The sequence below is a fragment of the Nomascus leucogenys genome, chromosome 4, assembly GCF_006542625.1.
Source record: "Nomascus leucogenys isolate Asia chromosome 4, Asia_NLE_v1, whole genome shotgun sequence".
NCBI classification, from domain to species: Eukaryota; Metazoa; Chordata; class Mammalia; order Primates; family Hylobatidae; genus Nomascus; species Nomascus leucogenys.
The window spans coordinates 141804129-141826624 of record NC_044384.1 but is presented as its reverse complement, the minus strand read 5'-3'; the positions used below and the strand labels follow the sequence as shown (position 1 = coordinate 141826624).

At 38.0% G+C, this 22496-nt stretch overlaps 1 protein-coding gene across 4 annotated transcripts in view; it reads left to right on the top strand.

The window, feature by feature from the left end:
- The window catches only part of TNKS (tankyrase), a 221247-nt gene that overhangs the window by 17077 nt on the left and 181674 nt on the right, over positions 1-22496 (top strand). For all 4 annotated transcript variants that reach the window (XM_030812401.1, XM_030812400.1, XM_030812399.1 and 1 more), the window contains exon 2: positions 6151-6375. In XM_030812401.1, the coding sequence (XP_030668261.1) occupies positions 6151-6375 (225 nt within the window). The remainder of the gene's footprint in view (positions 1-6150; positions 6376-22496) is intronic.

The window sequence follows — 22496 nt, the reverse complement described above, 5'->3', positions numbered from 1 at the left end:
ACCTGAGAGCCAGTCATCTTTGCTTTAAAACCTATTATCCGTTTTTCTCTTCTTTGACCCAGCTATACTTTCACCGTTTTTTTCCAGCCCACTATCAGTTCTTGCCCAGACTACTGCAGAATTTTTCTTGCCTAGTCCCTCTGATTTTGCTCTTTGCTTGTCTGTTTTTCACATAGCTGACAGGTGATCCTTTTAAGTAGAATCAAGTAATTTCCCTAATAAATGGTTTCCCACATACTTACAATGAAATCCAATCTTCTTACCCTTGACTTACAAGGTTGTGACAAATACTGTTGGTTATGTACCCCAAATTTATTTTCTTCGAATTCTTCACTAACAGATCTTAGATTTCGTTCAAGGCAGTAGTGTGTCCGGCTATGAAAGACTTGGTTTTTTAGCCTTTTTTGTTTTTTTGGTAGGTGGACAGATGACACATATTTGGCCAATGAACTATGTATAAAAGTATCTGGAGATGCCATTTCTTCCTTAATAATAAAAAAGTCAAAAGAGAAAGCTCCCCCTCACCCCCCTGCACCCTTTACTCACTCTCCCTTCTTGTCTGAGAACCTAGATATGAGGCTTAGAGATCCAGCACTCTTGTGACTGTGAGGTAAGAAGCAAGTGGAGATGCTAAGAATGTCAGAGTGGAAAGATTCTAAGGAGCTCCTAATACCGTTGATAAACTGCTGTGTGTGCCTGGATTGCCTTTGTCTTGACAAAATCGTGTGAGACAAGTGAATCTCTCCATTTTCTTTTTCTTTTCTTTTGAGACAGAGTTTCGCTCTGTTGCCCAGGCTGGAGTGTAGTGGCGCAATCTCGGCGCACTGCAGGCTCCGCCTCCTGGGTTCAGGCCATTCTCCTGCCTCAGCCTCCTGAGTAGCTGGGACTACAGGCGCCCGCCACCACGCCTGGCTAATTTTTTGTATTTTTAGTAGAGACGGGGTTTCACCGTGTTAGCCATGATGGTCTCGATCTCCTGACCTCGTGATCTGCCTGCCTCGGCCTCCCAAAGTGCTGGGATTACAGGTGTGAGCCACTGCGCCTGGCCAATAATTTTTTACAAGGGACAAGGTGGGTCAACTCTACCCTACTAGATATCTAGACTTATTTTAAAGTTATACCAACAAATAGACAAACTGACTAACCAAAAAGAAAAGATAAGGAAAAATAAAAATTTTAACTCACACCATAGTTACAAGTTAATTAAATATCTAAATGTGAAAGGATTATAAGCTAGAAGAAAATGTAGGAACAGTATAGAAATAGGAAAGGTTTCCTTAAATTTTATATATAAAGCACAATCCATGTAGGAAAAGATTAATGTTCAGAATATGTAAAGAACGCCTGCAGAATCATAAGAAAAAGACAAATAGCCCAAAAGAAAATGGCCAAGACAATGAACTGATGAGAGTTGAAATGTGAATGCTTAGTAAACATAGGAACAGATACTTACATCAATTTGCATGGGTTTAACTATGAGTATTTTAAAACTTCAACTGACTTAAAGCCTAAGGACATTTATTTTCCTGTTTGATAAGAATTGTAGAGGTAGGAAATTCAAGAGTTGGTTTCAGTTCTGTGAACGTAGTAAGGGTTCTATGCAAACATTTAAAAAAATAATTCTCTTGAATTTTCTAACTGTTCGGAGGAAGGGGGAGAGGAGAAAGGGCACTTTTCCTCCCACACCTTCTGTGGAAGTAGTAGTACTAGATCTGGGTAATTTATGAAGAAAAGAGGTTTAATTGACTCACAGTTTTGGAGGCTGTACAGGAAGCATGACTGGGGAGGCCCTAGGCAATTCACAGTCGTGGCGGGAGGTGAAGGCAGGCATGTCTTATATGGCCAGGGAAGGAGGAAGAGGAGAGCAGGAGGAGGTGCTACACACTTTTAAACAACCAGATCTTGTGAGAACTCACTATTACGAGAACAGCAAGAGGGAAATCTGCCTCCATGATCCAGTCACCTACCACCAGGCCCCTCTTCTAACACTGGGGATCATAATTTGACATGAGATTTGGGTGGGGCCACAAATCCAAACCAAATATTCTGTAGAAGGTGTAGAAGAGAGAAAAATATTTCCAGAAGCTTCTAGATTTTCCCATCTGTACTCATTGCCAGTCACTGGTGAGCAGAATCAAATTACCTGATTGGCTTAATTAGGATTCCTTCCCTGGACTGGGGAAGGGATGACTTTCTCTTATTGTATGATTTCCTGCCCAGTTCCCGAGCAAAACTGAGTCTGAGCAAAATTGAATCTTTCTGTTGGCCAGTGTATTAGTCCATTCTCATACTGCTATAAAGAACTACCTAAGACTGGGTAATTTATGAATAAAAGAGCTTTAATTGACTCATAATTCTGCAGGCTGTACAGGAAACATGGATGGGAGGAGGCCTCAGGATATTTACAATCATGGCAGAAGGCAAAGGGGAAGCAACCATGGCAGGGCAGGAGAGAGACAGCAGAAAGGGGGAGGTGCCACACCCCCCCTTTTTTTTTTTTGAGGAGTCTCGCTCTGTTGCCCAGGCTGGAGTGCAGTGGGGCGATCTCGGCTCACTGTAAGCTCCACCTCCTGGTTGCCACCCACTTTTAAACCTCCAGATGTCATGAGAATTCACTCATGTGACTGCACTAGGGGGATGGTGCTGAACTATTAGAAACCACCCCCATGACCCAATCACTTCCCACCAGGCCCCTCCTTCAACACATGGGGATTCCAATTCAACATGAGACTTGGGTGGGGACACAGAGCCAAACCATTTCAGCCAGAAGGATGGATTATGGTTATCAACCTTCCACTAATATAGATTGAAACATATGATGTTGACAATAGTGATGTGAATATATGAAGTATATTCTAATCACATAGAATATGAAATATATATAAATTATAACATGAAATGTATAAAATATAAATATAGAAACAAGTGTTTAAAAACACGCATTGAAAAGGATATAATATGCATGATATAACAAACATTGAATTTATGTAATAGTACCTCTGGGGAAGCAAAGAGGGGACTAGGATTGAGGGAGAGACTTCAACTGTATTCATACTTTTAGTTTTCAACAGTAAAAAAGCAAACATCTGAACTGAAAAAAGTAAATAACAATGCATTTTTTTTTTTTTACCTCTTTGTTTGTAAAGCTTATAAATGTGCACGGAATGGACACAAGGATTTTGGTTGAAAATGAAAATTGATAGAGGGCAATTTGGCAACATGCGAAATTTTAAATGTATACCCTTTGATCTAGTACTACTACTTTGAGGCATTTATCTTAAATGAATAGGACAAATGTAGAAGGAAATTTATTTTGACTTTTTTTTTTAGTAATGGTAAAAATGTTTTTATAATGGCTGTGTTAGTCCATTCTTGCATTGCTATAAAGAACTACCTGAGCCTGGGTAATTTATAAAGAAAAGAGGTTTAATTGACTCACAGTTTTGTAGGCTGTACAGGAAGCATGGCTGGGGAGGCCCCAGGAAAATCACAGTCGTGGCGGGAGGTGAAGGGGAAGCAGGCATGTCTTATATGGCCAGGGAAGGAGGAAGAGGAGAGCAGGAGGAGGTGCTACACACTTTTAAACAACCAGATCTTGTGAGAACTCACTATTACGAGAACAGCAAGAGGGAAATCTGCCTCCATGATCCAGTCACCTACCACCAGGCCCCTCTTCTAACACTGGGGATCATAATTTGACATGAGATTTGGGTGCGGCCACAAATCCAAACCAAATTTTTCGGTCCCTGGCGCCTCCCAAATATCATGTCCTTCTCACATTTCAAAATACAATCATGCCTTCCCAACAGTCCCCAGTAGTCTCAACTCATTCCAGCATTAACTCAAAAGTCCACAGTTCAAAGCAAAGCAAGTCCCTTCTGCCTGTAAAATCAAAGCCAGTTAGTTAGTTCCAAGATACAATGGGCATACAGGCACTGACTACTCACATTCCAAAAGGGAGAAATCAACCAAAACAAAGGGCCTGCAGGCTCCATGGACTTCCGAAACCCAGCAGGGCAGTTGTTCAATCTTAAAGTTCCAAAATAATCTCCCTTGACTCCATGTCTCACATCCAGGCCACACCAATGCAAGGGGTGGGCTTCCAAGGCCTTGGGCAGCTCCACCCCTGTGGCTTTGCAGGACTTAGCTCCCATGGCTGTTCTCGGGCTGGTGCTGATTAGGGAAATGGAAGTTTGCACTCAGGCTTTATTCAGATCTGTAGAGAAGGAGAATAATTCAACCTTCCTGGGTCAGTACTGCACTTATGGCCCAGTGGAAGAGTAGGGCAGTGATGGTAGGGGGAAGGAAGTTGAAGTTAGAGAATTAAAGAAAACTTAACATCCATAAAGTTCTGCAGGTATTTAAAAAACAAAACCAAGATGGTAAGATGCTGATAAGATGCTGAAAATTTACTTGAGCATGTGCCCTATGCTTTTACTGATCTAGTTAGTAATACAAAATTGATCTTTTCACTTAAAATTATCAGCTTAATTTTTAAGGATATTTTCTATGGAAACCTCATTCTGACTTTATGATACATATCTGTGGAAATGTATGCTTTACTTTGGAGACTTTTTCTTAGAGCCTGCTTTTCTGGAATGAATGAATTTCTATAGATAGCATGGAAGACATATCTCAAGATAAATTTCTTTTTTCCCGTTACTCTTTTCCACATGGTTTTTATTTGTTTAACATATGCCCAAAATGGAGGAAGATGTGACTCTTTTACTGTCTTTTATTTTTATTTAACATGCCATTTTCTAACAGTATTACACAGTAATAGTAGAGGTAGTGATACCTAGTTAATAAGACCTAATACATTTTAAAGTAGGGAAGAATCATTAAGATTCTAGCTTGTGAATATAAAAATGCGAATATTTGCGCTTTCCTTTTATAACCCATTGCAATTTAGTTTGTAATTTTCCACTGTACTAAAATTAGTTTGAAATTACCAATGGCCATTTTTCTCTTCTCCATTGATCTCATTAAATCCTCATGGTACTGGACTTTGCATAATGTTGTTGTTCCTTGACTTCCATGATGTTGTACTTTCTTAGTATTTCTTATCTTTCTAAGTGTTTGCCTCATCCTTAGACTGCTTGAGAGTCTTTCTGACTCCACCTAAACCCCCATTTCTGTCTGAAAACTGATACTTCTTATAAAATTCTGGTTTTATATTCCCAAGTGCTTGTATTCCCACTCATCTGCCATATTGTTTCCTCAAACTCAGTGAATCCCAGCTTGGCTTGTTCCAGTTCACCACCCGTTTCATGTAGTTTGGCCACTAGCCCCAAGAATAGATATGTTGGCATCACCTTTAGTTCTTCCTTTTCAAAATTCCCTTTTACCAAGCATTCACCACGTATTTCTCATACCCATACATTCATCCCCGATTTCCCTGATACAATGCTGTGTGTTGTGATTTGTCTTAGATTCGGTTCTCAGCAGTATTTATTTATTTATTTTTATTTTATTTTATTTTATTGAAGAGTCTTGCACTCTTGCCCAGGCTGGAGTGCAGTGGCATGGTGTCGGCTCACTGCCACCTCTGCTTCCCAGGTTCAAGCGATTCTCGTGCCTCAGCCTCCCAAGTAGCTGGGATTACAGGCGCCTGCCACCACGCCTGGCTAATTTTTGTGTTTTTATTAGAGACGGGGTATCACTATGTTGCCCAGGCTGGTCTTGAACTCCTGACCTCAGGTGATCCGCCCACCTTGGCCTCACACAGTGCTGTGAGGGTGTGAGCCACTGCACCCGGCCTATCAGCAATATTTAAATAACCTTTGTTTCTATGAAGAGATGTAGTTTCTTTATACAGTTTTGTGTTGTGAAGCATGAGGGGAAAGTGAGTTCCTGGACAAGTCTTGTCATGTTTATTTATTTTGTGTTTCTAGCACTGTTGCACAGCACATATTAAGTGTTTAGAAAATGTTTTTTTGAATGAACAGCCCAAAGACTAAAGGAAGAGCTTCCTTAGTTGTAAATTCTGTGAAATGAGTCAGTTTGAATGAAGCTAATGTTTCTTTTGTTTTACACCATTTACTATAGAGTGCAGTACTTCAGTTGTTCATACTTGTTGATGCAGATATTCTAATGGTTTTTTTTACAAAATCAAATATATACACAAGACATTTTTTCGTTTCTTTTTAGGTTTTGGAAGGAAGGATGTTGTAGAACACTTACTACAGATGGGTGCTAATGTCCACGCTCGTGATGATGGAGGTCTCATCCCGCTTCATAATGCCTGTTCTTTTGGCCATGCTGAGGTTGTGAGTCTGTTATTGTGCCAAGGAGCTGATCCAAATGCCAGAGATAACTGGAACTATACACCTCTGCATGAAGCTGCTATTAAAGGGAAAATCGATGTGTGCATTGGTAAGTATCATTTAATGATATCTAAATTTTAAATAAAGGTTTATTCTTACTTTTTTTGTGGTACAAATAGTGTTTCCTCACAATAGGTGAGGAAGGGTTTATTACTTTTTCTAGAAGTAGTTCTTTTCCATCAAAAGGTAGAGAGATGGTAATCTAAAGTTACTTCGGGGAAGATTCACAACATTAACTTTCGAAATGCAGTCAAATGCCTACTGATGTGGAACTCAATTTTAATGGATTACTATTGTCAAATTTAGTTAATTTACCATCTCTTTTAAGGACTGGACATTTTCTATCCTACCATCAACGAGAGCCATTATAAAGTGCAAATTCTACTGAGTTGGATGACATTTGAACACTTGAGGTTGATTCAAGGAAACTCATCTAGTACAGTAGTCCCCCGCTTATATAGGCTTTTGATTGTTTTGAATATAGTAGTTCAGAACTTAATAGTTTTTTCAACATGTGCCATAGTCTAGAGAAAAAGCAATTTCAAACAAATTGGACTTTTCAATCATTTTAGGTATCTAGATGAAATGAAGCTGTATTCAATCAACATTTTGTTCTCCCGTATATATATTCGCATTTTGCTTTGCTGTATACAATTTTTTATTTTGAAATCTAAAAAGCTTTTTGAGGGCAGGTATAATTTCTCTTGAGTGTGTCATCTGTTTCTTGATGCTTGAGATGGTGGATATTTGTTTAGCCATGGCAGGTTGATTTACTTAATTGTCTTCCCAGATGTCATCCACTTCACCGTAATCAGTTTTTTAATGATGCAACTAAAATATACATGTCATTTTAAAAGATATAGTGGTAGTGCTTAATAATGATTAAGATTATTCCTCCTCATAGCCATCTATTGCAGCTTCTAATATATTTTTCAATATTCCTCAAATTATTGCAATGCCTGACCTAAAACTATTTTAAAAAATCACATTCTCTGTCACTTTTGCTGCTTGAGCATCCACTAACATGACCTTTGGATATCCTGTCCTTTCAGTTTTTTGACATCTTCCAGTTTCAATTGACTCTCCGATTTCCTTCTAAGTCTCTCACTAACATAGCCACATCCTGGACCAAGTCATTACATAAAACTACCTTGAGAAGCTTCAACTTATAACATCCTCTCTCTGACTACAAAGCCTCTTATGTTACTTGCTTTTGTAAATGATAACTATTATTGAGCTTGGATTGTATTTCCTATGTAGTCTTCTAGACGTTCAGCTTCTCTGCTGTCACTGCTTCTTGCTTCACCTTGTTGTCACAGCCCCTGGATTTTTCTCAGTTATTAGTCAGAATTTTATACTGTTCTCACTTTCTTAAACTATTATCCTTTCCAGGCTTCAGTCTTCTGTTTTCCTGCCTCTACCTCTGAAGTTTTCATTTTATCAGTCCTTTGAATATCTTATTGAAATTAGTATTTCTCTCCTCCTCCTCTTAATCCGTCTTTCAAAAGTCCATAATGTAAATGCTCTTTTGATCTAGGTTCTATTGAAATAAAGAACCAGATATAGGGCTTGAATGTTTAATGAGTGGATCCCTGCAGCACTTTACTTCCTCAATTCACAGTAGGCTTTGGCACATATTGTCTTCATTCTGTTTAAGTTCTTGTGCCTTATAAAAGTTGAGGGAAGGGGAAGGGCACCTTTGAAACTATACTCAAAATATAAATGAGGATGTAGTTGCTATTAAAGTATGTATCATAGTTATTATGGGAGTCAAAATTGGTTGTAAACCACTGTATACTTAATTAGCTTTCAGAAACCTCTTAGGAGGTTTATTCTGAGGTTCACTGAAACCTGTAATAGCTTATATAGCTTACTTTCTGGATTTGAATATGGTTAAGGAATTCTGAGGTTTTTCTCTGTAAGGCAGAGTTCTACTTTGGGATAGCTGGATAAAAAAAATTGGAAGCCTTGTTTTTTGTTTTTTGTTGTTGTTGTTTTTTTCCTTTTGCTGGAGTCTAGTAGTTTTTGAGAGATTAGTATACAAAATTGATTTTTAAAAGGTTTTTGCCTAGATGATGACATACTGGCCTGATTTTTATAAAGATTAATCATATCTCTATATGTGGGGTAGAATAGCAAATACATTTGATATTTTTAAAAAGCTAGAGCCCAGCCAAGCCACATTACCGCCAGCTTACAGGGGACATCAGGGCAGGTTGCTGTAGAGCACGTGCTCCGGGCTTATGCCCTGACCCCACCAGTTTCCAGCTGTGTGAGGCCATGGGCCACTTTCTTGGCCTCTGTCTTTTCTTACATGTAAAATGGGAATACTGTTCCTCACAGTGTTCCTGAGAGGATAAGCTAGTACATATAAAATATTTAGAAGAGTACCAGGTACAGTGCACATTCAGTGAATATTAATTGCCATTATTAATTACTATTATTATTGTTGGTGCTAAAATCTCAGCCTGAATTATGCTACTGTGTGGTACGGAATTCCCATTTCCTCTGTCCTTTATTGACATTTCTTAAAAATGTCCATTTAGGGCCAGGCGCGGTGGCTCACGTCTGTAATCCCAGCACTTTGGGAGGCTGAGATGAGCAGAGCACGAGGTCAGGAGATCGAGACCATCCTGGCTAACACGGTGAAACCCCGTCTCTACTAAAAATACAAAAAAATTAGCTGGCTGTGGTGGCAGGCACCTGTTGTCCCAGCTACTCAGGAGGCTGAGGCAGGAGAATGGCATGAACCCAGGAGGCGGAGCTTGAAGTGAGCTGAGATCGCGCCACTGCACTCCAGCCTGGGTGACAGAGCAAGACTCTGTCTCAAAAAAAAAAAAAAAAACAAAGTCCATTTAGAAATCTTGAACCCACGTGTTTCTTTAATAGATGCTATTTACCATCAAAAAGAAGAAAATTCAAACAGATTATTTTAAAAATCAACTTGAAATGCTTGTATAATTAAACAAACTACTTAAGACTGAGGTCTTGGGAATGTTGATGACAGTTTTTATACTGTAGTGTTGAACTGAATTTACTTCAGAATTCAACGCATTTTCTGCGTTTAGAACTTACTCATTTATCTTTGCTTCTCTCTACCCCTCAAATATAGTCTCCAAAACCACTAAATAGCTTTTCTGAATATATGCTATATGATTTTTTTTTTTACTTTTTTGAGACGGAGTCTTGCCCTGTCACCAGGCTGGAGTGCAGTAGCGTGATCTCTGCTCACTGCAAACTCTGCCTCCTGGGTTCCAGTGATTCTTCTGCCTCAGCCTCCCAAACAGCTGGGACTATAGGCACATGCCACCGCGCCCAGCTAATTTTTGTATTTTTATTAGAGACAGAGTTTGACCATGTTGGCCAGGTTGCTCTCGGTCTCTTGACCTTGTGATCTGCCTGTCTCAGCCTCCCAAAGTCCTGGGATTACAGGCGTGAGCACCGTACCCAGCCTGTATGGTTTTTCGAGACTGTTAGTGCTCGAGAATTTCATATTAAAAGCAAATTATAAGCATACGTTTCATGGAGTCTGATATAAGATCTGGGAGTCATCGGGTGCGGTGGCTCACGCCTGTAATCCCAGCACTTTGGGAGGCCAAGATGGGTGGATCACGAGGTCAGGAGATTGAGACCAACCTGGCTAACACAGTGAAACACTGTCTCTACTAAAAATACAAAAAATTAGCCAGGCGTGGTGGCAGTCGCCTGTACTCCCAGCTACTGGGGAGGCTGAGGCAGGAGAATGACTTGAACCCGGGAGGTGGAGCTTGCAGTGAGCTGAGATTGCATCACCGCACTCCAGCCTGGGCGACAGAGAAAGACTCCATCTTTAAAAAAAAAAAAAAAAAAAAAAAAAAAAGATCTGGGAGTTGGAATGGACATTTGTGATTTTTTTCATTTTTACTAGTGTCCAATTTTTCTGATTTTGGAGATTTTAAACTGTGGTCACTCCTTGCTGAGAGGAATGCAGAAACTTGTAGTGTCAGATCTTCCTTCCTTCTACTTCTTGGCAGTCAGGGATAGTCTTGGTTTGTCCAGTCATGCACTTCATTCTGTAGATGTAGAATTTTGAATACAAAATCTTAGCTATAGTAAGGAATCATTTATAGCAGCAGATTTTTGCTTCAGTGTGGGCAGTGGCCTGGTCTTAATGTTTCCTACTAAAAGACCGTTGTGCTTCCTACTCTTAGCTCTACAGCTTCTTATGTGTTTCTAAGGGTGGTCCTCTATTCTCCTGTCATTTCGGTCTAAGATAGACAATGGTTTCTGTTACTTGCAAATTAGTATAATTGATAACAGAGATCTTGAGAAGGTTGCTAAATGGAAGTTGCAGAATGGGGCTTCCAAACTGATAAATCTCTTGAATCTTTAGTTAAGTCTCACTGCCCTCACACAGTTTACATGTATACCACACCGGCATGTCTCCATATTCCCTACAACTCTCAAGAGTGAAGGAGGCAGAGTATGTTCCCTTTGGAGGCCTCTTCCAGGTGCCTCTCATTAGGGAAGAGAGCTTGCTGGCATCCACAGCAAATCATTCTAAAGATAACAGAGGTGTATGGTGTTATAACGCATGTGGGATTCTCACTTCATCTCAACATCTAGACATGAAGCCCGGCAAACCAAGTGAAAAATAACAGCCCATCTCAGGCAGAAGGGATGATTAAGACAGCAATCAGAGTACATATCCAGGACTGCTAAAGGAGTCAGGTCAATACCTGAATAAAAAAAATAATATCTCCCAGAGAAATTAAAGTATAAAGTGGGGAAGAAATTTCCTGGGGCCAAAACTCAAAACCAAAAAAAAAAAAAAAAAATCCACCACCTAATTTTTTTTTCAGAGGAAACAATTTAGCAGATGAATTAAAGACCATGTTAGTAGCCTGAAAGCTTACGTGTGAGATGTACAGAGAAAAATGTTAAAACCTTGAAATCATGAAGGAAAAGGTAAATAAATCTAGGAATGTCAACATCATTTTAAACCTTACACGTGATAGGAGTTTCAGAGGCAGGGAAAAAAAGAAAAAAAAGTCTGATGGAAGAGATCAGTAATAATTAAACAAATGATAAGCAAGAAAAACCTATCTTCAGATTGAAAAGGCTCAAGGAGCTCCATATGAGATTGATGAGAAAAGATAAACTGAATAAGATGTGTATTGCACTTTTCCAGAAAGAAGGAATAAGTTGCCTACAGAGGGAAAATAATTAGGCAAAGGACTTTTCATTTACAACATTGACAGCTTGAAGACAATGGAATACCTTTTAAAGACTGCTGGAAGAAAAGGATTAAGTTGTAATTTCCTGGTTCTGCAGCCTTTTGGGAATAAGAGAGGCTGAATCGAGCAAGTGACATTGTATTAGAGAAACAAAGCTCCTGCAACTTTCTTTCTCTATACTTTCAAACAATTCTTGGTTTAATTTGTCTCATATGCAGAGACTGAGGGGATCCTCACTGAATATCTTTCTTGGGAGCCCAAAATTCAAACTGCTATTTAAAATCTAACAATTAGGACTTAAAAAAAAACCTCTATTTTCTGGCTGAATGGCATTATGTATTAGTGGTTGGAGTCAAAGAGACCTGGTCCTTGAGTGAGTTATTTACTTCTTTCGGCATTAAAATGGGAATGAGGGTAATAGCTGTATGTCATACAGTTGTTAAGAGGATTAAATGAGATAATATACCTGAAGCACCCTTGTACAATATCTGTATATTATATATATAATAATTAGAAAGTATATGCTCAGTAGTTGGCAAGTGCTTTTATTATTGTGAAATAACATGATTGGAAATAATTTTCTTCTTGTATTACATTACGTTGTTCCAGATACTTTTATATTTACTGGAAATGCAAGAAAAAATAGAGATCTGATGGTATTTTTCTAAAAAGTCTCTAAGCAAATTGGCTTCTTAGGGGAAATTAAGCTGACTATATAAAGATAGTATCATTTAATACCAAAATTAAAGTTGGTTATCTAAATGAACTAATAAAAACAATTTGCTGTAATTCCCATTTTTCTCATCCCAATTCAGAACTTCAATTAATTATGTAATATGTAGTAGGATTTCTGCTAGTTTTTTTTCCATTATTTATGCTTTAGGGACTCCTTGTTATAAAATTATATTTTATGATTCTGCTGAGAGAGAGCAAAAATAAAATTATGCTTTATCCCTTCTTCCCCATCCTTTGCCTTAGAAAAGTAATGGACATACTTTAGCTTGTGATTATTCAACTAGGTAAAACTCAGATTCATTCAATCAAATGTAATATATCAACCTAGATAAGATCTTTGTTCAGAAGAAATGCTAAAACAGCCAGTATTATAGAATTTATATTTAAATTATAATATAGTCTATGTAATTTATATCTAAAACATGTGTGTGTGTTTGTGTGTGTGTGAAGTTAGGTGGTAAATAATCCGATTGGCTTGTTAAGTTTTGGGCTGATAAGATATGGAGTTATCAGCAATAGGGAAGACTGAAGACTTTGCTCATCTTAAGAGTAATTGAGGGCCACTGTGGCCTGCTGCAAAGAACAATGAAATAGGAGTCAGCGTACCTGGAGAGTACTGTTGGATCTCCCATTAGAAAGAACCATATAAATATAATGTTATACTTTAAAAACTTTTTATAAGAAGTGACATGCTATGTATGGTAGGCAAATAATGGTGGAAAGATGTTCGTATCTTAATTCCTGGAACCTGGGAATGTTAACTTTACATTGCAAACAGAAATTAAGGTTACAGATGGAATTATGGTTGCTAATCAGTTAATTTGAGATGGGAAGATTATGATGGATTGTCTTGGTGGACCCAACGTAATCACCAGATTCCTTAGAAGTAGAAGAGGAAGGCAGAGAGAAAGTCAGATGATATAATTTCAGATGTATTCAAGCCACCATTGCTGACTTTGAAAATAGAGAAATGGTTCCGTGAGCTAAGGAATGGGGGTAGTAGCCCCAAGAAGATGGAAAAGGCAAGGAAGTGGGTTTTCATGAAAGTCACCAGTAACGAATTCAGCCTTGCTGACACCTTGATTTTTTTTTGAAACGGAGTCTCACTCTGTCACCGAGGCTGGAGTGCAGTGGCGTAATCTCGGCTCACTGCAAGCTCAGCCTCCTGGGTTCATGCCATTCTCCTGCCTTAGCCTCCTGAGTAGCTGGGACTACAGGTGCTGCCACCACGCCCGGCTAATTTCGTTTTTGTATTTTTAGTAGAAACGGGGTTTCACCATGTTAGCCAGGATGGTCTCGATCTGACCTCGTGATCCACCCACCTCGGCCTCCCAAAGTGCTGGGATTACAGGCGTGAGCCCCTGCGCCCGGCTGACACCTTGATTTTAGCCCAATGAGACTTATGTCAGATTTAGGATCTCCAGAACTGTAGGATAGTAAGTTTGTTGTTGTTATTGTTTTAAACCACTGGATTCGTGATAATTTGTTAGGGCAGTAATAGCAAACATACGTTATAAAAACATCTTACAACAGTTTTGCAAAATTTATTTAGGTTGAGCATCTGCTGAAAAGAGTAGTAGAATGTTTTCAATACAATTTAAACTGCTTTCTTGGGAATGCTTAAAGATTTCATCACTTAGGATAAGTAGCAGTTTTTTATGTTGGCAGATAGACAAGAATAATGCTTGTAAGTATTCTTAAAATAATTATAAAAAAGCAGATAATGTAGTGGACTCATATTTGTGCTTAAATGATTGTTTTTGAAGTATTTTGAGATTTGGGGTAAATTATCTTATTAAGAAACTTAAAAAAAATAAATTTTGTGTCAGATTAGGTGCGGAGAGTCCTTGTTCTTATACATTTGTTTAAACTGAACATTTTCTTTGTAATCTTTGTCATCAGGTGCCACATAAAAAATGTTTGAAAAACATGTAACTTGACAACCAAATTGTTTCTTTTTTTTTTTTTTTGAGACAAAGTCTTGCTTCGTTGCCCAGGCTGGAGTACAATGGCGGGATCTTGGCTCACTGCAAGCCCTGCCTCGCAGGTTCATGCCATTCTCTTGCCTCAGCCTCCCGAGTAGCTGGCACTACAGGTGCCCGCTGCCATGCCCAGGTAATTTTTTTGTATTTTTAGTAGAGACGGGATTTCACCATGTTAGCCAGGATGGTCTCTATCTCCTGACCTCGTGATCCGCCCACCTCGGCCTTCCAAAGTGCTGGGATTATAGGCGTGAGCCACTGCGCCCAGCCGCAAATTGTTTCTTTTATCTAAAAATGGGAATTTTATTGTCTGCAGTATGAGGTATGATTAAACATTTTAGTTTGAACTGAAGACTAGGGCCCCAAGATTTCTTTTTTTTGTACCTTTTAATTCCTATGACTTCGGGGAGATTGTAAGGTCTATGCTTCTGGTGAATCTGTTTCTGAAACAAGTGGCCATTTATGAAGGTTTACTGTATGAAGTGCTTTGAGACTATTTGATCTCTAATGAGCTGTTTGGCCTATGGTTTTTTTAGTGACCAAGAAAACAAAGGAAAAGTGATTTTGAAACCCCATAGCCTTATTTCAAATTAGACTAGGAAGAAGCTTATCCACGTTGAGAGGGATAGGTTAATGGGTTAATCAGAGTGGGGAAAGATGACAACATTGAGCACATCATGGATACTATTGTCATAGATAATTGAATATGTGACAAACTCGATTGGTATGGGAATTTGTCCTTATTAGTATTTGTGACTGAAAACAGTATTATTTCCCTGCTCCCACTGAACCTATTGACATGAGAAAAATTCTGTAACTAGAGATTTTGCTCAATGAGAAGCCTTGAAACTTGTATTAATGAAACACTAATCTACTTTCAGTTGAATAAATTTAATCAGAAAGTAGGATACTAGAAGCAGGACATACATTCTGAGCCAAGGGTAGCAGCAGGATCAGCTAGACTAGGAGGGTCTAGAACCTAGCAGTGGAGTTAGCTAATGAAAGGTATTGTTTATAAACTAGAGGTCTCCTGTAAAGGATCAGATAAATATTTGAAGTTATAGTAAATACTGCATGTAAAGTTGGAGGCAGAAACACACCATTCAGGAAAACCAAGAATTTTGAAGTGAAGAACCAAACCAGCTCCAAGAACTTTAGCAGCAGAGGTATGTCAACCTTCTCATTAGAATCCTCCCTTAAAATTGCTGTGTCTTGGCTTCAAGTCCACTCTTGTTGCTAAACCTGAGATACAAACAATCTGATGCCCCACTTTGAGTTAGATGTTGACCCTTAATCAGTCAGCTTTGGTCTCAGAGACCTTTCCTAGTATGGAGTTGGCCCCTCGGGCCTCACCGCTATACATAGGAATCTACAACTGAGAGTAAATTGATATAGCAGGTCTGGGAGGCACGTGGGTGAGGAAGAGAAGAAAGGAAAAATGAGCTTGATTTTGATTTTGGATCCCTTTGAAAATTGATTACTGTTAATATTCTTTGAACCATCTCATGCCTTCAGCGGAGACCTTAATACTCTTTCTGAAAGCAGTCTTCTGATAATATGTTTATAGCTGTCCACAAACTCTTCTAAATTAATTATGTATGCATATACTGCCACCCAACACGTCTCCTCTGTTCATGTGCATGCTCCATTCATTGTCCCATTGAATGTTCCCTACAAAATACAAGTTAAGCGATAAGATTATTAAGAATTTAAGATGGTGACGGCAGAGCATTGGGGCCCTGTGCAACTGCACAGCTTGTGTGTTCGTGAAGCTGGCCATGATTAGATCACACTATATGCTTGTTTAAAAATGCTCCACATAATTCCAGGTATACTTAAATAACACCCGGACTCATCATCAGGGCCCTCCTTGGTCTGGCTCCCGCCTACATCATGGACTTCATCCTCGTGTCCCTGTAATTATCTCCCTTTCTCTCCACCTTCCAGCTACAATGGCCTTTTTGTCTCTGTAATGTACCAAACTTGTTCTGCCTTGGATACTCTTTCCCCAGATTTTTCACTGATAATGTTAATTCATCTGAGTTGTGCCCTGACAAGGCTGTCATAATTTCTTGCCCTGCCTTGTTTGTTTGATTACTCTATTATCATGTTTTATTTTACACCGTAGCACTTATTACCTGGAATTATATCCTTATTTAATCGTACATTTACTTGTTTGTTTGCCATCTGTGTACTCTTCTCAACTTTGTGCCTGAATATAAACACAGGAACCTTCTCTGCCTTACTTTGCACCGCATCCCTGGCATAATAAACCTCTGTGCTTGCTCCGAGTAAAATGCCTACTCTGTGCCAGAACCTCATTGTGGTTTTAATTGCATTTGCCATCAGTAATGATGTTGAGCATCTTTTCATGTGCGTGTTTGCCATTCGTATATATTCTTTGGGGAAATGTCTATTCATATCTTTGTCCCTTATTAAATTGGCTGTCTTTTCATTACTGAGTTATAATAGATAAAAGTTTCTTACTAGAAAAGTGATTTGCAAATACTTTCTCCCATTCTGTGTGTTGTCTTTTCACTTTCTTGGTAGTGTCCTCTGAAGCACAGAAGTTTTACATTTTGGTGATTTGATTAATGGTTAATGTTAAAAAGTCTGTTTCTGCTTTCGTTGCCTGTGCTTTGGTATCCTATCTGAGAATCCATTGTCGAACCCTAGATCATGATGTAGCTCTGTTGTAATCTAGGAGTTGTAACTGAAATGTATTTAGGTCTGATGCATTTGGAATTGATGTTTGGATATGATGTGAGATGAAGGGTCCAACCTCATGCCTTTGCAGGTGGCTATCCAGTTTTCTCATTTAGTTGTTCATAATATTCCTTTATAATCTTTTATTTCTGTAAGCTTAGTAGCAATTTACTCCCTTTCATGTATGATTCTAGTTAATAGAGTTGTCTTTTATTTTTTCCCTAGGTCCATTTGGCTAAATGTTTGTCAGTTTATATTATGTGTGCATATTGGTAGTTCCTTTTTGTTGTTGTATGGTGTGTCATTGTATGGATGTAGCACAGTCGCTGGTTGTTTCGCTTGTTTGCAGTTTGTAGCTGTTATAATGCTGGATGTATGTCTCGGTGTGGACATGTTTTTTCACTTCTCTTGGATGGATCCCTGAGAGTGGGATTGCTGGGTGGAATGCTAAGTGCACACTGGACTGTAAAAGAAGCTGCATTGCCCTGATGGCTGAGCGTGTTGAGAATATTTTTATGTACAGTGGTCATTCATGTATATTTTTTGTGAAGTGTCTGTATCTTTTGACCATCTGTGGTTTTATTTTTATTTTTTGCTGTTACTGATTTGTGAGAATTCTTTTTGTGCTGTTACAGTGGGTCTTTGTTGGATGTGTGTATTGTGAATGCTATTTCCCAATCTTTGCTTTGCCTTTCTTTTTCTTAATGGTATTTTTATACAGGCAAAGGTTTTTAAGTTTGGTGAAGTCTAATTTATCAGTCAAAATAGCAAAGTATTTGGTGTTTCATCAGCATTGGAATAATAAGATTTCTGCTTGACGGTTATTCTTAGGTTAAAAGCAGTATATTGATAAATAACATTATCGTTTTAATTACACTGTGGAAATTCAGGAAAGCAGTTTCTGGTCTGAGGGCTGCTGCTTCAAGTGCTTTCTAACAACTTGCTTAGCATATATTTTTAAAGATTAAAATGAAAGAATCAGCTATTCCATTTTATTTTAAGATTTAATAATAAAAGCCAGATGGACTTTTAACTAATTAGAAAATAATTATCTAAAATATGCACAGTTATTTCTGAGATGACATTGTTTGCCCCTACTATTGACAAGTATGTTTCCAAAATTTAGGGAAATAGGCTGTTTTTAATAGCTTGTTGCCTGAAATCTTTCCACAAACGAAGACTTATTAATTCCCAATACTTAAATTTTTTTTTTGGTTTGTGTTTTCCTTTAATGTATTCTGGTAGCATTGTGAACATTATCTGCTTTTCAAGGATCAAAAGACTAACAGATGTTCTTTTAGCTATGTCTTCATCTTATCAGCTTTAGTAGAATTCTCATACTTTTCACATTCCTAGTATTAGGAGACAGGAAATACAAACAGATTAAAAACTCAAAGACTGGTCTTTATAGTTCTGGTATATTGTAAACTTCCAGTTGTTCTTGGCATCTAGAAGTAGAGTAGTTCTCTGTCCACTGAGTATGTTTACTTTGTAACACAACCACAGGATGAGGTGCCAGTTTCTTAAACTGAATCAGGTGAGGTGTGAACTTAAGCATGTACCACGTTCTCTGTGGTAGGAACTAACAATAACCTTGTTCACTTTCGTACGTATTCTTATTGTCTATCACTGGTGTCTAATTATATACTCAAGAAACGTGTGTGAAGTGACAAAGTAGTTCACAGGAAGAAGGCTTGATTCTGGCTGACTTTTTTTTATATTAGTCTGTGTTACATGGATAAGGAAGCTGAGTAATTTTCTACTTCTTGATTAGGTGATATGTTGAGATTCCTTTATTTTAAAGTAATGTGGACTTGCAGTATGTCAGACACTTCAATATTCATATACAAATATAAAACACATTTTATAGTCATATGCAAATTATATTTAGATTATCTGCCATTTGTCAAGTAACTGCTTATTCTTCATTAGGACGGGCAATTGAGTGTTGATTCTGATCACTCATTAACTGTTGGTTATAATGAGTTTTCTACAAAGGATAGTAAAACATTTTTTCTTGTTAACTTACAAATTAAACCCATGAATTTCTCCTCTCGGGAGCTGAGGAGTTGAGGTAGGGAGGGATAAGAAAAAATAAGGTGATGGTGGTAAATTTATCAAAAATTGCTGTGGATAGTTGATACGTAATATTGTAAAGGGTTTTCCCTTGAGGATTCTCAAAGGACTTAGCCAAGCAGTGTCACTAATATTTGTGTCCTATGTGTGAGGCAGATGATTCAGATTACCTACCACTTTACCAGTGAAGAAGGAGAAAGTTGTTACTTTGCCACAGTCTGTAGAGCTGATAGGAAGTTGTTATAATGGAAATGTTTTCTTGATTGAGAAATGAAGGTTCTCTTCACGTAGTGGGCTTCATTTAAGAATACATCATACACATAAAAGGTTAATTTCATTCTGTAAGTCTGCAAATTAATTCTTTTAAATTATTTTTAGCTTAGCTTTTAAAACCATATCATATTTAGCAAACTTAAGGTGGAAAATAATCTTCAGCAAACCCCCTTCTCCGCAAACCAAAAAACTAACCTGTCTACAAAAATTTAAACCAAGTTTAACTTACTCGTAAAGTAGTATCTCTCTGCTAATTTCCTTGTAACTTCCTTTCGTATGTTTGCTATTTAAAAAGATGCGTTTCCTTTCATTTTACAAACTCTGTTTTAGTTTAAAAAAATTTCTGACCACTTCCATGGTTGCTTGTCCTTTGATGAAGTTAACATCCTGGAACTTGGAATGGCACGGGTTTGGGGATGGGGGAAAGAAATGTGGAATGAGTGTTGAACTGCCTTTGGTACATTCTTATCCGCTGATATTTATTTATTTATTTATTATTATTATTATTATTTTTTGAGACGGAGTCTCACTCTGTCACCCAGGCTGGAGTGTAATGGCGTGATCTCAGCTTACTGGAACCTTTGCCTCCCGGGTTCAAGCGATTCTGCTGCCTCAGCCTCCCGAATAGCTGGGACTGTAGGCACCCGCCACCACACATGGCTATGTTTTGTGTTTTTGGTAGAGATGGGATTTCACCATTTTGGCCAGGCTGGTCTCGAACTCCTGACCTCAGGTGATCCACCCACCTCGGCCTCCCAAAGTGCTAGGATTACAGGCATGAGCCACTGCGCCCGGCTATCCCGTTATTTTAAATATAGTGTTTTGAAGGTTAACAACTTTCTGGGTTTTTTCTTAACAGTATTATTAGAATTGATAGTTGCCCATTAAAGAAAAATGAGAAAATACACTGATGATAACTGTCATACCTTGTTTTCTGTCTGTTTAGACTTACATGGTCCAGTGTGATAGCCATTAAATTAAAATTGATTACAATTTTAAAAATTAAAAATTTAGTTTCTCAGTTGCACTAGCCATGTTTTAAATGCCTGGTGACTGTATCTGGCTACTGGTTATCATACTGGAGAGTAGACAGAAATTTTTGTTATCACAGAAAGTTCTGTTACACAGCGGTGTTAGACCCAGTGAACTTGTGTACGCAATCCACTTTAGATAAAATGAGATCATTCCATCACGTTTTTTGTTTATTTTTCTACTTTATGTGGTAACATATTTTATTGTCAGTGAGTATTTTTATATAATCTCATTTTAAAGGCTTCTAAGAATTATTTATGTAGAAATCATCATTTTTAAATATCAGTCACCTGTTGTAGGCCATTTAGTCTATTTTTGTACCATTTTATAAACGGTAGTATAAAGAATATCCTTTTCATTACATATATGTATAAACCTCAATTGCTTTAGGATAAATTCCTGGAAAGCCACAGCTTCTTAATAAGGACCAAAGAAGTTTTAGCTACTGGAGAACTTCATTGGACCTTTTGATTTAGTTTGTCACATTGTCTATTTATATATCATCTATAAATGAGCTAGGTTAAGAAAAGTCATTTCTCACACCTTCCTGTTTGCAAAAATTAGTTGAAAATTCGGTGAAGCCTTGAAAATCTGATTCACTTAGTTTTGTTTCATTAATGTCTTTCCTTTTCCTGCCACAATACTTCCCTTCTGCATTTTTACCATTAGTTGTCCATGTAAAAACTGAATTGGTATTTTTTTTTTTTTGAGACGGAGTCTTGCTCTGTTGTCCAGGCTGGATTGCAATGTGTGATCTCGGCTCACTGCAACATCTGCCTCCCAGGTTCAAGCAATTCTCCTGGCTCAGCCTCCTGAGTAGCTAGGATTACAGGCACCCTTGAACTGGGATGTTTTAAACAAGTCTCAGTGTAGCATTTTCATAAAACACAAAGATGACAAAATTCCGTACTTGTATCCTTAAAACAGAGAAGAGAGGCCCAGAATGAGAGTGATTGTGCCTTTGGAAATAATCTCCCCCGACACTGAGTACTCTTACGTTGATGACTTTCCTGCTTATGTTCCAGCTGCTTTCAGGAAGGTTAGAGTAGCGTGCATTTACCTGATAAAATTGGGACTGTTTTAACAGTTATTCTGTGCAATAGTGGTAGATATACACATTTTATATATATATATATATATATATATATATATATATATATATATATATATGTTATGTACTTATTAATTGTGTTTTATTAGAATTCCAGGAAAAGCACCAGTATGGAAGCTTTCACTCTTCCAAGGCCTTAAGAAATACATTGAAGATGCTTAAATTAGGAGGAAAAAGCAAAAAACTAGAACAAAAAATTTTCTTATACTTTTTTACAATGATGCAAGGCTTTACTTAATGCCCAGGTCTGTCTAATAAAAGAATTACACATTTGCATTTACTTTTAGACTCACTTCAGTTGTTCAAAACAATCTGTGGGTTAGGTTAGGTGCAGTGACTCATACCTCTAATCTTAGCTCTTTGGGAGGCCAAAGTGGGAGGATTGCTTGCGTTCAGAGTTTGAGACCAGCCGGGGCAATAAAGTGAGACCCTGTCTCTACAAAAAATCAAAAAATTAGCTGGGGGTGGTGGCACACACCTGTGATCCTAGCTACTTGGAAGGCTGAGGCAGAAGGATCACTAGAGTGGGGAGATACAGGTTGCAGTGAGCCATAATCGCTTCATGGCACTCCAGTCTGGGTGCCAGAGGGGACCCTGTCTCAAAATACATGCATACATTCATACATACATACATACGTACATACATACTGTAGTTTTCAGTGAGATACATGGCTTAAGTTTGGGGTTGTATGAAAATGGTATTTGAGACAAATGGGTAACCAGGCAGATTTTGCTTTGCATGTTTATCATGTTGTCTGAAACTCTTATATTATTAGAACTATGGCTTCCCTTTGTATGGTTTTAATACTGAAATATGGAGGTAGGTCCATATTTGAGATAAAGACTTAGGGAGTCCTTCTTACTCCTCATTCTCAACTGACCAAGCTAGAAAACTGTTAAGTATAATAATTGTATTTATAGGCTTTACATTTGTACTTTACTTTAAAAAAATATACTCTCGTGTTATTTAAATCTGCTAATTATCTTTTTAAAAATATGGTGGGTATTACATTTTTCATATGTAAACAGAATCCAAGAT